This window comes from Arvicola amphibius, chromosome 4 (genome assembly GCF_903992535.2).
Source record: "Arvicola amphibius chromosome 4, mArvAmp1.2, whole genome shotgun sequence".
NCBI classification, from domain to species: domain Eukaryota; kingdom Metazoa; phylum Chordata; class Mammalia; order Rodentia; family Cricetidae; genus Arvicola; species Arvicola amphibius.
The window spans coordinates 444534-457470 of NC_052050.1; the positions used below are offsets into that span (position 1 = coordinate 444534).

The 12937-nt window shown below is 47.0% G+C and overlaps 1 protein-coding gene across 2 annotated transcripts in view; it reads right to left on the reverse strand.

Moving 5' to 3' along the window:
- Tbcd (tubulin folding cofactor D) overlaps positions 1 to 12937 on the reverse strand; it is a 157765-nt gene that overhangs the window by 100113 nt on the left and 44715 nt on the right. For both annotated transcript variants that reach the window (XM_038329036.1, XM_038329035.1), the window contains exons 10-13: positions 12695 to 12831; positions 10438 to 10498; positions 9443 to 9517; positions 6281 to 6375 (exon numbers count right to left, since the gene is read on the reverse strand). In XM_038329036.1, the coding sequence (XP_038184964.1) occupies positions 6281 to 6375; positions 9443 to 9517; positions 10438 to 10498; positions 12695 to 12831 (368 nt within the window). The remainder of the gene's footprint in view (positions 1 to 6280; positions 6376 to 9442; positions 9518 to 10437; positions 10499 to 12694; positions 12832 to 12937) is intronic.

Consider the following 12937-nt stretch of genomic DNA (forward strand, 5'->3'; position numbering starts at 1 on the left):
GCTCCGTGCTGATGACCCAAAGCCTGGAATTAACAGACTTCTGGCATGCTTAACCCACGTAAGAACTCAGCCCTCGTTCAGGCCCAGCACTCTGAGGTAGTTCCATAGATAGCTCACCCACTGTCTACATCACCTTAAATGGCAAACAAGAAGAACCTGGCCAGCTGCCTCCCATGCCTGGGTGAAGCGTGAGAAATAACTCTACCAAACAGGAGGTACTAAGCCTTTGGAAAGTTGGTCTGTACAAGGTATCCCTGGCCTGGACCCACCATGGAGAAACACCACCCTCCAGGGACAGTTGCTCCAAAGGTCACCTTCAACAGCATACCCATGGCAACTAGAGTAGATATTCCATCTGCCTATAAAACAAAAGGGATCCCTATAGTTATATAATAAAATACTAGGCTCTTGTTTCCCAATTAGTACCTCTCTACACTCACAAATGATTGGCTTAAGAGTAAGCGTATTTAAGCGTATCTCTGGCTAACTCATATCTTAATTTAACCCATTTCCGTTAATCTGTGAATTGCCACGTGATTGTGGCTTACTGGGTAAAGTTCCATCCGGTGTCTGTCTCCAACAGGGGCTACGTGGCTTCTCCCTGACTCTGCCTTCCTTCTCCCAGCAATCAGTTTAGTTGTGCGCCCCCCTTCCCCCGAGCCCCCACCCCACCCCATCCCACCCCCGCCTAGCTCTACCTTGCTATAGGCCAAGCCAGTTTCTTTACTCATTAACCAATAAAAGCGACACACAGACAGAAGGACCTCCACACCATCTTGAGATCATTATACTCTATGAGATGGTCCAGCCACAAATGCAAAATATTCTACACGCTTTGTACTTCCATGAAGACCCAAGAATGTGCAAAACCATAGGAATAGGAGGTCGACTGGAGTTATGTGGGATGGGAGACAGGATATCTACTCGGAATAATAGATGTTGTAGAACTAGATGTATGAAATAGTTGCCCAACAGCAAGAACATAATTGATGTCACTGAGCAGAATGCTCAGAAATGGCTACAATAATTTTTGTTTAATATATTTTTAACTATATGTCTAAAAGAAATGAAATACACCAAAATCAATTTAATTACATTCTAAATGAGTAAACTGTAAGGTAGGTAAACTGTATCTCAATTTATATTTTAAAACAAAAAACAAAACCCTTTCTCAACAATACTGACAACAGTCTACTGTGATTTGTCCTCTTCCCACAACACCTTTGACAGGGAAGGAAAAAACAGATATGAAAAGAAAACACGGGAGGACAATCTGTCCGGCAGCAAAGTCATAGATGCCACACTATAGTCATTTTCTTACAAACTTGGGTGTCTGGCAGCTCAAAATGGCACAAACGCTAAAAACTAAATAACAGTGCAACTCTGGGATCTGGTCAACCTGTCCCTGACCAGGGACCTGTTTGCCTGGGACCTACAATGCCAGGCATCTTACATATGTATTATCAGGGCCAATGAAGATGTCCAATCTTCCTGTCTAACTCCCCCTTCTTGTTTCTCTCTCACACACAAGCATTTCCCCAACAAACTCTTGCATATTTAATCCTATATGGCATTTGCTACTTAAGAAGATCCAGACAGATGCCACATCACTACCCAAATGTTCCTTTTTGGATGATGTCATGCAACACAGTAGAACAGGAGTTATATGCTGTTGGGGACCGCAGACCACCAGACCCCGAATTTCCTGTAAACACCTTGCTTTCCTCTGCTCTGTGCAGCCTCAGCTGCTCTAAGTGTGAGACCCTGATAGCAGGGAGTGGTTTCTGATGAGTCTGCAGCTGAAAGATCCTTCCTGAGAGCAGGGGCCTCCCCGAACTCAATAAACAGGGCATTCTTGAGGAATTCAAGGATGACCTGTGTCTCTGCCTCTCTGTCTTTGTGTGTGTGTCCATCTCCAGCCCCTTTTCCGGCTCGCAAACGGTCCCGTGGTGCAGGCAGTACACTAGAGGCGTGAGCAGTACAAGTAGTACAGACGCTACAAGTGGAGGCCCCCAGCGAGATTGCGTTACAATGTGCTGAGATGCTAAACTGAACAGAACTGACAGGATCACCTTTTGCAGAAGTCTGGATACTAATCAAGCACTATGACAACCAGAGGAACGCTTAAGGAAGGAGACTACTGTTTCAGCACCTAATGATGAGACACGGGACAAACCGCAGTAAACACAAGACAATCACTGGGTTGGTCAGTGGACACCACAGGCCCCAATGCATCCTAAGAGCAAGTGCCTGTGGGGAGGAGGCTTTCTTAAGTGCAGGTGCCTATTAGAATATTCAAAATATTTTATTTTCAACAAAAACAAAAATTGCAAGGCAGAAAAAGGAACAGGAAAGCAGCCCAGACATTGAGTTTACCAAACACAGACTTTAAAATGCTCAAAGGGAACCACAGACCATATCTGAACAAGCTCAAAATGTCAACAAAGAGACAAATTATAGCAACTTGACAGAGGTTCTGAAATTGAAAAGTCAACAACTGAAATGAAGGTTCTCTAGAAGGATGTGATGATTGATACTGATTGCCAACTTGACAGGATCTATAATTATTTAGAAGACAAGACTCTGGGTGTGTCTATGAGGGAGTTTCTAGATTGAGTTAACTAAGATAGGAACCTATTTTAAATGTGGGACAGACCATTCCATGAGCAGGGGTCTCAGACTATTTAAGAGGGGAAAAGTGAGCTAAGCATCGTTCATCTCTCTCTGCTCCCTGACTGAGAATGCAACGTAACCAGCGGCCTCACACTCCTGCCGGCATGCCTTCCCAGTCAAGACGGACTGGACTCTTAAAATACATGAGCCAAAATAAACCCTTCCTTCTTTTAACCACTTTCGTCAGATAGAATCTGATCACAGTAATGAGGACAGAAACTAACATGGGGCTTACTGTCAGATCTGCAACAGGTAAAAGGCAGAATCAGTGAACATAAAGAAACTGAAATCACCCTGTATGAGGAGCAATAATAATAATAATAATAATAAAGGAAAAGAACAAAAACCTAAGACACCTGAGGGACACAGCAGAGCACAACTTTATATACCCAAAATTCAAATCCCAGGGTGAAAAGGGAGAAAGAGGCAGTGGAATATCTAAGGAAGTCAAGGCTAATAATAAGCACAGTGAAATTTGGATGAAAGATAGGACACACCAAAGAAGCTCATAACACATGACTTATCGGCACAAAATTCTCCACTGAATAAAAATGGCAAAGAAACAGAAGGTTTTAACCAAGTATCCAAAGAGATAAGGATGTTTAATTTCAAAACCTAAAACTGGAGGTGGGCGGGAATCAACCACAAAATTAGGAACACGGGTATACACTCTATTAGAATACTAACACTAATCAAATACAGCCACAGACCAAAACCATAGACAAGCCTAGTCAGGCTAATGATGATGCCCCATGGTTCAAGGAGCGACTCCCCCCAAAAACCAAGAGGATCAAAACCAGGACCAATCAAGCATTTGGGCCACCTGAAATAAAGGCTAAGCAGTCCTTTGATAATGGCTGAGGTCCTTATCCACCACAGCAAAGATCAAACAAACAAACTTAGGTAGAATGTGTGGGGGAATACGTGTGTAAGTGCTCCAGTGTGTGTGCATGAAGATAACTTGGCAGAACTCTTTAAAGAGACGACCAAGCTGCTCCTTCCTGAGACTTTGCCCAGGTCTGCTCTCTGAGGCTGTGGTAAAGTCAATCTGACCTCCCCAAAGTCACTTCCTCCCTGATTTCAGCATGTACCCAGAAAGCTTCCCATGTCTTCTGAGATAAAAACAGAAGTTTTGTTTACCAGTGTGTTCATCGACACCTTGTCCTTCCAGACCGTGTTTATCCTTCTTCTTTCCTGAGAGACAGGGGCTCTCATATAGCCCAGGCTAACCTCAAACTCACTGTACCAGGAACATGAATTCCTGATCCTCTTGCCTCTAATTTCCAAACGTTAGGACTGTGGTGCTTTTGCTTGTCAACTCAGAAGGCTACATACTACACAATGGCTATGAGAAGCAAGTATTTGGCCGTGACTTTAAACAAACAAGACCACTCTCAGAGGAATGGTGCGAGATCTAAAACAAGAACATAAAAACCATCCTTCAGATGTTCAATGTTAGGGTTACCATCTTCATACAGGTTCCAGAGCCCCTGTCCCCCTATCTGACATGACACTTCCCCCATCAAGAGACAGTACGGGGTGCCCCTGGCACAAGAAGCTTCAGGGAGGTTCAGTTCACATGGAGGCACTGCGGGGCAGGAGGACAGCTCCCCACAGAGAGACAATGGGCTAATTTATTCCACATCATGTTGTAAACAACAGCTTGACACTGTGACTGTTATCCTTACTCCAGGTGGTGGGATTGATGCAGTCTAACGTCCTGAAATATGGCACAGCACATACAAGCTGGCCCCACTGAAGAAACCCGAAGAGAAACAGCACCGGTTCAGGTTCCACGGCAGAGCAAGTTGTAGGACTTCACTCAATAGGTTTCCACAATGATCCATCTGCACAGACCTGCTGATCTCACGGACCGGGCCAAACCAACACATGGGCTAAGGAAACTGCCCCCTACCTCCCCAAGTCTGTGTCCGGTCCTTTCTGAGAGAACAGTGTGACTCTGCCACACCACAACTCCTGGCAAAGAGGCAACCCTAGCTACGCAGACGGCCACCATCTAGCAACACCTTGGAGCCGGTTCAGACGTCTTCCTTGGCCATGAGGGATGAACAACCAAGCCATGATGAAATGACTGACGTCCTACAACAACTACAAGAGTGATTATGTTCTAAAAAGAGGGAAGACAAAAATAAAAACTGACGGGTACGTGAAGAAAGTGGAGCTGGTGGGGGTGCACAGCAATGCAGCCACCTTAGAAGAGTCTGACTTGTTTCTTAGACTAACCAGCATTTGCACTCCCGGGTCTACATCCGGGACAAATGATAACACACGTCTGCACAAACAAACAAACAAATGCTCACTGCGGCATTACTCAAAAAGTCACCTAAATGGTTACTTAAACTGTAAGACTAAGCAAAAAGCAGTCCTTCATGCCGTGGAATCCCCGTCAGCAGGACGAAGCACCACCACACAGTGACCATCAGAAAATTACGTGACGTTCAGACACAAAAGAAATGCCTGAGAAGGGCAGAACAGAAGAGAGGACCAGAGCTTGCCTAGGGCTGGGTTGAAAGTGGCTGCTCTGTGGTGCAGGATTCCAGCCTAAGGCAATGAGAATGTTCTGAGGTTAAATTACATGATGTCAGAGACCACCATCAACTGTACACGGGTAGATGACACAGGATGCAATTTATTGTGTTTTTAAAAGCAGGGGCTAAACAGATCTCAGCTCCAGAGCGCCTCCCTGGTGTTCTGGTGCTGACACTGCAGCCTGGCGTCAGTGACATGCAACCCACATGATTAGTGTCTTACTCTAGTCAACCCGCTCTCAACCTGTGGGTTATAACCCCGCTGGGGGTCAAATGACCCTTTCACAGGGATGGCATACCAGATAGTCTGCATATCAGGTATTTACATTACAACTCATAACAGTAACAAAATTAGAGCTACAAAGAAGTAACCAAATAATTTTACGGTTGGGGATCGCCACAAGAAGAAGAGCTGTATAAAGGGCTACAGCATTTTAAGAAGGTTGAGAACCACTGCTCTACACGAAAGCCACACCCTCACCGTCTCTGAGGCACACTTTCAGAAAGGACCGTCTCCGTCCTTTGTTCTCCTTTCCCTTCCACTCACGAGCTACTTCCAGACAGTGGCACATGGCCTTATTCTGCTCCACCTCACCAGGACCCAACAAACAGCCTTGGCACAGCACTGTGCCCCATCCTGAGGTCAGTCCCACTGCTGCCACAAGCTGTGTCATCGATCAGGACACTGTCACTGCAGGTCACACCATACACTGCGGGGGCACCAAGAGCTACGTCTTCAGGTGCTCTCGATGGGTGACAGTACCCCCGAGAGAGAAAAACAGTTCTAGAGACAAGGAAACCAAATATGACCAGGGTCCACGACCCTCCAAATCCGGCACAAGAGAGCATATGCAACATGAAGCTACAACAGGCTAACGAGGTAATTAGTAAATTATAAAGGCTGGCGTGAGAAAGAAGCCTGAGGAACATGCATACACCATGCATACACCATGCATGCCCTCTCCAGATGCACTGGTGTCCACGGACAGCCACACTGAGGAGCCCCACCAACATTCAGCAACCCTAGGGATGCAGATCCATGCACTTCAGTTACTTACCCTCTGAGAGTCTCGATGGCAGCAACAGGCCTCGTCTCCCCAGTTCCGCCAATGCCAGACACCCACCATGCCATGCCTTATCCGTCTCCTGAAAACTAAGACCACAGTTCAACAGTCAACTCCAGATTGAAAGCCCACACTTTTGCAAGAAAAGTTAATCCATATGCTGGGCCCATGAGCCTTATAAAAACCATGACTTCTTGGTTAAACAAATAAGACACTCAAGCCTAATACGAAGACATCCGGCACATCAACACTACTCTTCACATCGCCCAAAGACCAATCCAGAGACATTCCACCATCTTCAGTGTCAAACCAGGCCATCTGCCCTACATGCTGTCCTGCTACCACGGCCACAATGCTCTGACCTCAGCCCACTCTGATCAGACAGTAGAGAGACAACAGAGATTCCACCCAATTTAGAGCACATCAGTAGAAAAGGAACAGGAGGACGCCTTTACGTGGCACCCACTGTTACCTCGGCGATCACGTTCAAGATTTAAAAAGAGATTACATAAAATGAGCACCATGTCACATGCTCTAATCCCAGTACCTGGGACATGGAGGCAGGATGGTCTGAAGTGTAAGGCCATCTACACAAGTTCAAGGCTAGACTGCTGAGAAACATGAGATCCCATCTCAAAACAAAAAAAAAAAAAAAAAAAAAAGGAAAGAAAGAGCATTTAAAGACTTTTTCAAAGGCACAGAGGTATCAAGTCTGGCTATGTTCCCAGACCAATGGTGAACTTGTAGGCTCAAGCAATCCTCCTGCCTCAGCCTTCCAAGAAGCTGGGCATACGAGAACCCAATTTTGCACCCAAATGAAACAGGGTCTCACAAGTGACATTTTATATTTAAAATCAATGTGTCTGGGTACTCAAAAGGTCTCTTCAGGGTGTGGCCCGTCGAACTACAACGTGAGTGGCTGTCTCAGACTGGTCAGGGCCGCTCACAAAAACAGCAAAACAAGTGACAGGCTTTTACCTATTCTGGCTAAATTCATTTGACAGCAAAGAAATGTGTAGGAAAATCATCACTAAACTGTACACCCGGCTGCTCTGTTCACGAACTACGAAGAGACGAAAAGACGTCACTGATGGACACAGCATGGGCCTTCGTGAGCTGTGGCTGTCAGACACAGCTGTCCTCCCCCTCACCACCACCACTAATGACTCACCCATAATTACCATTTCCTAATGTGCCAGGTGTCTTACCAGGTGTCTGCTCAGCGGCTATGCGATCATTTCAAATCTTGGGGGTTTTTTTTGTTTTATTTGTTTAGACAGGGTCTCATGGACCCAAGCTGGTCTCAAACTCGCTATATAGCTGAAGTTGGCCTTGAATTCTTGCCCCTCCTACCTCTACCTCTCAAGTGCTGGGATTACAAGAGCATGCCACCACACCTGGTTCCATTTCCAAATCTTTATGTTCCTCGGGATTTCAAATGGACAGAGATGCTTCCTCACGCTTTTATGAGGATTACCATCAGAGTGAACCTAACACAGTATAATGTAATAATGACTCAAATGCAGTAAACTAACTTCATTTCTAAACTACAAGCGTGTCACTATGATTCCAGGCAGACGGGACTGAGATGCTGCTATCACCACTACATACTCGCGTCTGAGGAAACCCAGCCCTTCACACAATAAGGGCAAAGAAACAGACTTTGGCCAAGTGCTAAGGGCACGCTATTATCCCAAATCCAAGCCTACGCTCCCAAACCTAGGGATCCAGACAGAGAAAGCACAAAATGCTGAGATGCCGTAAGTGGGCTGGAGGAAGATGCTGGGAGACCCAGGCCTCTGTACAGACCCAACATCCTGATCCTTCCATCAGGTTGGGCTGAGAATTCAAGAGCAGTGCACACCAGAACCCTGCAGCACTCAAAGACAATGGGCTAAGAATGTCAGAGACTGGAAGCAAGAGAGTATAGAAAAAGTTCCGGGAAGGTGGGGGAGAAGTGCACCTGCATAAAAAGTCCTAGATGACCGGAGGGAATGTGCAGAAACACCCTAAGAAGGATGGGCAAAAACAGTGCTTGGAACTCCGCAAAAGCTGGGAAATGATGGAATCCAACCCTTCCTAAACCTCTGCTCACATGGAGAGCAAAAAAGTTCTCAGAAGCCAGTAAATACTAGTAATAAGTTCATGGCATCTCCAGCACGCCACCTCGTGACCTCCAGAAGGAGCTCCAGGGACAAGGTCTAAAACAAATCTAGAGAATCGTGAGAAAAGAAGCTACACAGTCTCTTCTCTCCACACTCCACACAGCCGTCCCAGTAGGAATGTTTTCTGCTAGTATGTCCACTACATACACCACCAGTCTAAAACCGTCTCTGACACGCGACCTCCTGCAGTTTCCACTACATACACCGTCAGTCTAAAACCATTTCTGACATGCGATCTCCTGCAAACTGCCTCTAAGCAGCCCCAGGCAAAATGAAGAAGGGCCCACTGCAGAAGGAAGTCGAGAAGGGCCCACTCCAGAAGGAAGTCAATTTTGGCTGTTGGTGGGTCATCTCTAAAGACACAAGGAGAAAGGACTGGAGAGCCCAAAGTGCTGATAACATACTTCCTGCCAGAAGAGCAGGCCCAGAACTGTGTTGCCAACAGGGGCCGTGAAAAAGGAGTGTCTGGAGAGGCGTATGCCCCTGCTCAACTCTCTACTTCCAAAGCCCAGGAAGAAACCATCACACCCAGAATCGTAATCATTAGGAAGGAAACAAAACCGATGCCTCTGTCTATGAGTACACAGTGCCAGTCTATGACCCAACGATCACACCCACCTAATAAGCCACGTTACACACAGGCCATGCGCCCACACACCCAGAATGTCCTGAGAGGCCAATCCATTACAATGAAACTCCAAATCCAGGCCTCAGACACTCAAAGGTCTTAGTGTCCACTCTGGCTAGTAGCGACATGAGGCCTATAGATTCAGAACGTTCCCTCATTCTATGAAGCTCTGCCTATCCGCAGTACAAATGGAAAACCCACATTCCCATTGGTTCAACACTGACGTCATTTCTTTCTAAAGGTTTAAGATACACAATGGTGCTGAAAAGAACAACGTATCGGATAACTTAAGTTTTCAAGTTTAACTTGAAAAGGGAAAAATAGGCTTTGGGGTTCTAACAAACAGCTCAAGGAATAACCTACCTGAAGCAGTCCAACACAGACCCCACCACATCATCTGCCAGCTCTCTGGGAAGCCTTCCAGCCATTCTACCAATCCTGAAAAAGAAAAGCAAGAGTTTATCTGCTATATATACACGACCATCTTGACTAAATCTCCCATTTCCCAGAGGACGGCAAGCCTCAAATACTGCTCAGCAACAATGCCAAGGACGGGGCACGTGACTCTTTGGGCATGTGAACAGGGTGTGTGGTCACCTCTCCCCAAAGTAATATAGACACTGAACTCATCACTGATAACAGCCCCAGATACTAGAAGACTGCAAAAGCCAGCCTAGGCCCTCTCACCTATACACTGTCCCATTTCCACAAAAGGCCAGTCCAGGCCCTGCACAGAGGAAAGCAGAGACCTGAAGTCAGGTCCAAGGGAAGGCTCCTCCCAGCGTGTCTCACTGTGCATTTGTCTATCCCTCCCAGCCGGACAGACATCAGGCCAAGAACATCTGCTATGGACATAAATTCCCAGGGCAGCCCCCTTCAGTCTGAGGAGAGTCAGGGGACCCCGTAAGCACGGACTGACTCGCTCTGTTTTCACCATACAGAATCTCTTCAACAACCTAACATGTAACTTGTAGAAGCCAACTATTACTAATATTGGCCTCACACCACTTCAGGGAGCTTAAATTTAACCTCAGAATTTTTCTTCAAATTTTTGGGTTTTTGAGACAAGGTCTCACGATGTAGCTCTGGCAGCCCTGGAACTTCCTACATAGATCCGGCTGGCTTTGAACTCACAGCAATCTGCCTGCCTCTGCCTCCCAAATGCTGGAATTACCATCCCCAGCCAGTAATTATCTTTAAATGTACAGTATATAAAACAATAGTTCTACCATTTGAAAATCTACAAACTATTTACAACTCTCAAAGCCCATGCAAGGTTTTAATGAACACCGGCTTGGACACACCCGCCCCTCACCGCCGGTCCTCAGCACTGGCCCTCACCCGGCTTTTATACGTACCCTTTGGCTGCAGACCACCGCACCACAGTGTCCTTGTCCTTCAGCCCAGTGAGCAGCTGCTCTGCAAGAACCAGGACACACCATCAGCCTACACAAAACCTTAGTCCTCTTCTTATATGCAAACTATTCCACCAATCCTGCAGTCTACTCCAAAGCATACACTGTGCAAATTATGCTGAGAATCTTAACTTTAGCTAGCCGTGGGTTACACATGCCTGTAATCTCAGCACTTGGCAAGCTGAGGAAGGAGGAAATCGGTTTGGAAACCCTAGCACTCAGGAGGCCAAGGCAGGCAGGGCTCTGAGTTCAAAGCCAGCCTGGTCTATATAGAGTTCCAGGCCAGTCAGGGCTACACGGTGAGACTGTTTCTCTAAAAAGTAAGAGTCTTAATTGTTTTCTGTTTGTTTTTCACATTAGAGGAAGGATGGGCGTGATGTGGGCATGCTACTGCATGAACGGAGAGACCAGAGAACAACTTCTAGGAGCTGGTTCTCTCCCTCCACCACTCAAGTTCCAGGAATCAGACCTGATTTTCCCTTTACCCACTGAGCCACTTGCACACCCAAGAGGTCTTAGTTTTATTTTAAATGTTATAATACATGAACGTATTGTCTGCATGTATGTATATGCACAATGTGCATGCTGTGTACCTGCAGAAGTCAAGAGGGGGTCAGATCCCCTGGAACTAGAGTAACAAATGATTGTGAGCCATCTTGTAGGTACTAGGAGCCAAACCAGCAAGGGTTCTGAGAGCTGAGCTATCTCTCCAATCCTGAGCCTTCATTTTAGTTACAATGAAAGCACTTCCTCCCTGTTTTTAAACAACCACAGAAAAGGGCATTTCTGTCACTTCCTAACAACAATCAGCAGGGAGCAAGCTGCCTCCTCAGGTAAAGGCCTCAGTGAGCCAGAGAGGTCAAAAGAAACCCGACATCTGGGAAGGCTCCCACAAAGGAAGATGAGATCTTTGGGGACTAGCCCAGAGGCAGTCAGAAGGCTATCCCAGGTCACACAGCCCTACAAGCCCAGTATGGTCCAAACACTGGTCGGAGGGCAAACCCCAGAAGAACTGACGTGGACAAATAGCTAACGGTTGGAGGTAGGAAGAAACAAATCAGCAGACTGGGTGGTCTTTGGGGGAACAGAGCGTGAAGTAACATGCCTAAGGCAGGTAGGTAGGCAATAACAGAGAAGGAGCAAGAGAATTCATCCTGTGTTTATGGAGTTCAAGGTGGTTTAGAGGGACTCAGGATAGGTGTTGTGCCACAGCAACTAGGGAAGAAAATCCTAAGGGAGGAGGGATCGTCCAAGAAAAGACCAAATACATGTGAGTGCTGGCCGCAGAAACACCGATATGGAAGTCAAGGAGATGATACAGACAGCAGGGATAGACAAGTCTGGGGAAAACCTGTCCTGAAGAATGAATGGACAGAACACAGCAAGGGAGATGATCATGTGGCTCTGTACCTCCCGCCAGGGTCCGCCCAGGAAGTGGAGGCTGAGGATCACACTCCATCCAGCATCCGTAGTAAGGAGGGAGAGTGAGTGCACAGCAGTGAGCCTGAGGCTGGGCACAGTAAAGGGGAGACTGGGAACCCTGGGCCAAGATTCCTGATAAGTGTGGAGGCCTACAGTAGTCTGAGATGATGCAAAGTGTGCTCGAACAAGACAGAGGATAAAGGCTGGAGACACGAGTCCCATGCTCGGACAACACAAGAGGATAAAGGCTGGAGACACGAGTCCCATGCTCGGACAAGACAGAGGATAAAGGCTGGAGACACGAGTCCCATGCTCGAACAAGACAGAGGATAAAGGCTGGAGACATCAGTCCCATGCTCGGACAACACAAGAGGATAAAGGCTGGAGACACGAGTCCCATGCTCGGACAAGACAGAGGATAAAGATTGGAGACACGAGTACCATGCTCAGACAAGACAGGAATATAAAGGTTGGAGACACTAGTCCCAAGACAAGAGGATAAAGGTTGGAGACACGAGTCCCACGTTTCAAGTCTGTTTTCCTGGAAACCCTGATTCCCTGAAGACAACCAGGGAGAGCAACTTGGGGGTCAGGGTGTACGAAGGCAGTGTGGAGGAGTGAAGGGACAGCGAGAAGCTGGCGCCGCAAGAGCGAGTGTCCATGGAGAGGTCAGTCAGGGGCCATATGCTAGGTGAAGAAGGGAAAGGGTAAACAGAGAAGAAAAGCACAGACGTGCTGGAGATGAGGTGTGTGTGACACACACTGTGGCTCCACTTACCTATCACGCTCTCCACCCCCTCTGGGACATCATAGTCTTCGTCGCCATCAGAAGTTAAGCTATGGGACAGTGGCTTCTGCTCACCCGGGGCACTGAGCTGCAGGTTGGCAGCCAAAGACCGAGAGCCACGCTGATACCTGTGCAGAACAAAATCATCTCAGGCTGGTAGGCACAGCCTGACCCTAAAAGCAATTTGTCTGGTAAGTGAAGTCATCAACTTAGCATCTCTCAAAATCATACATG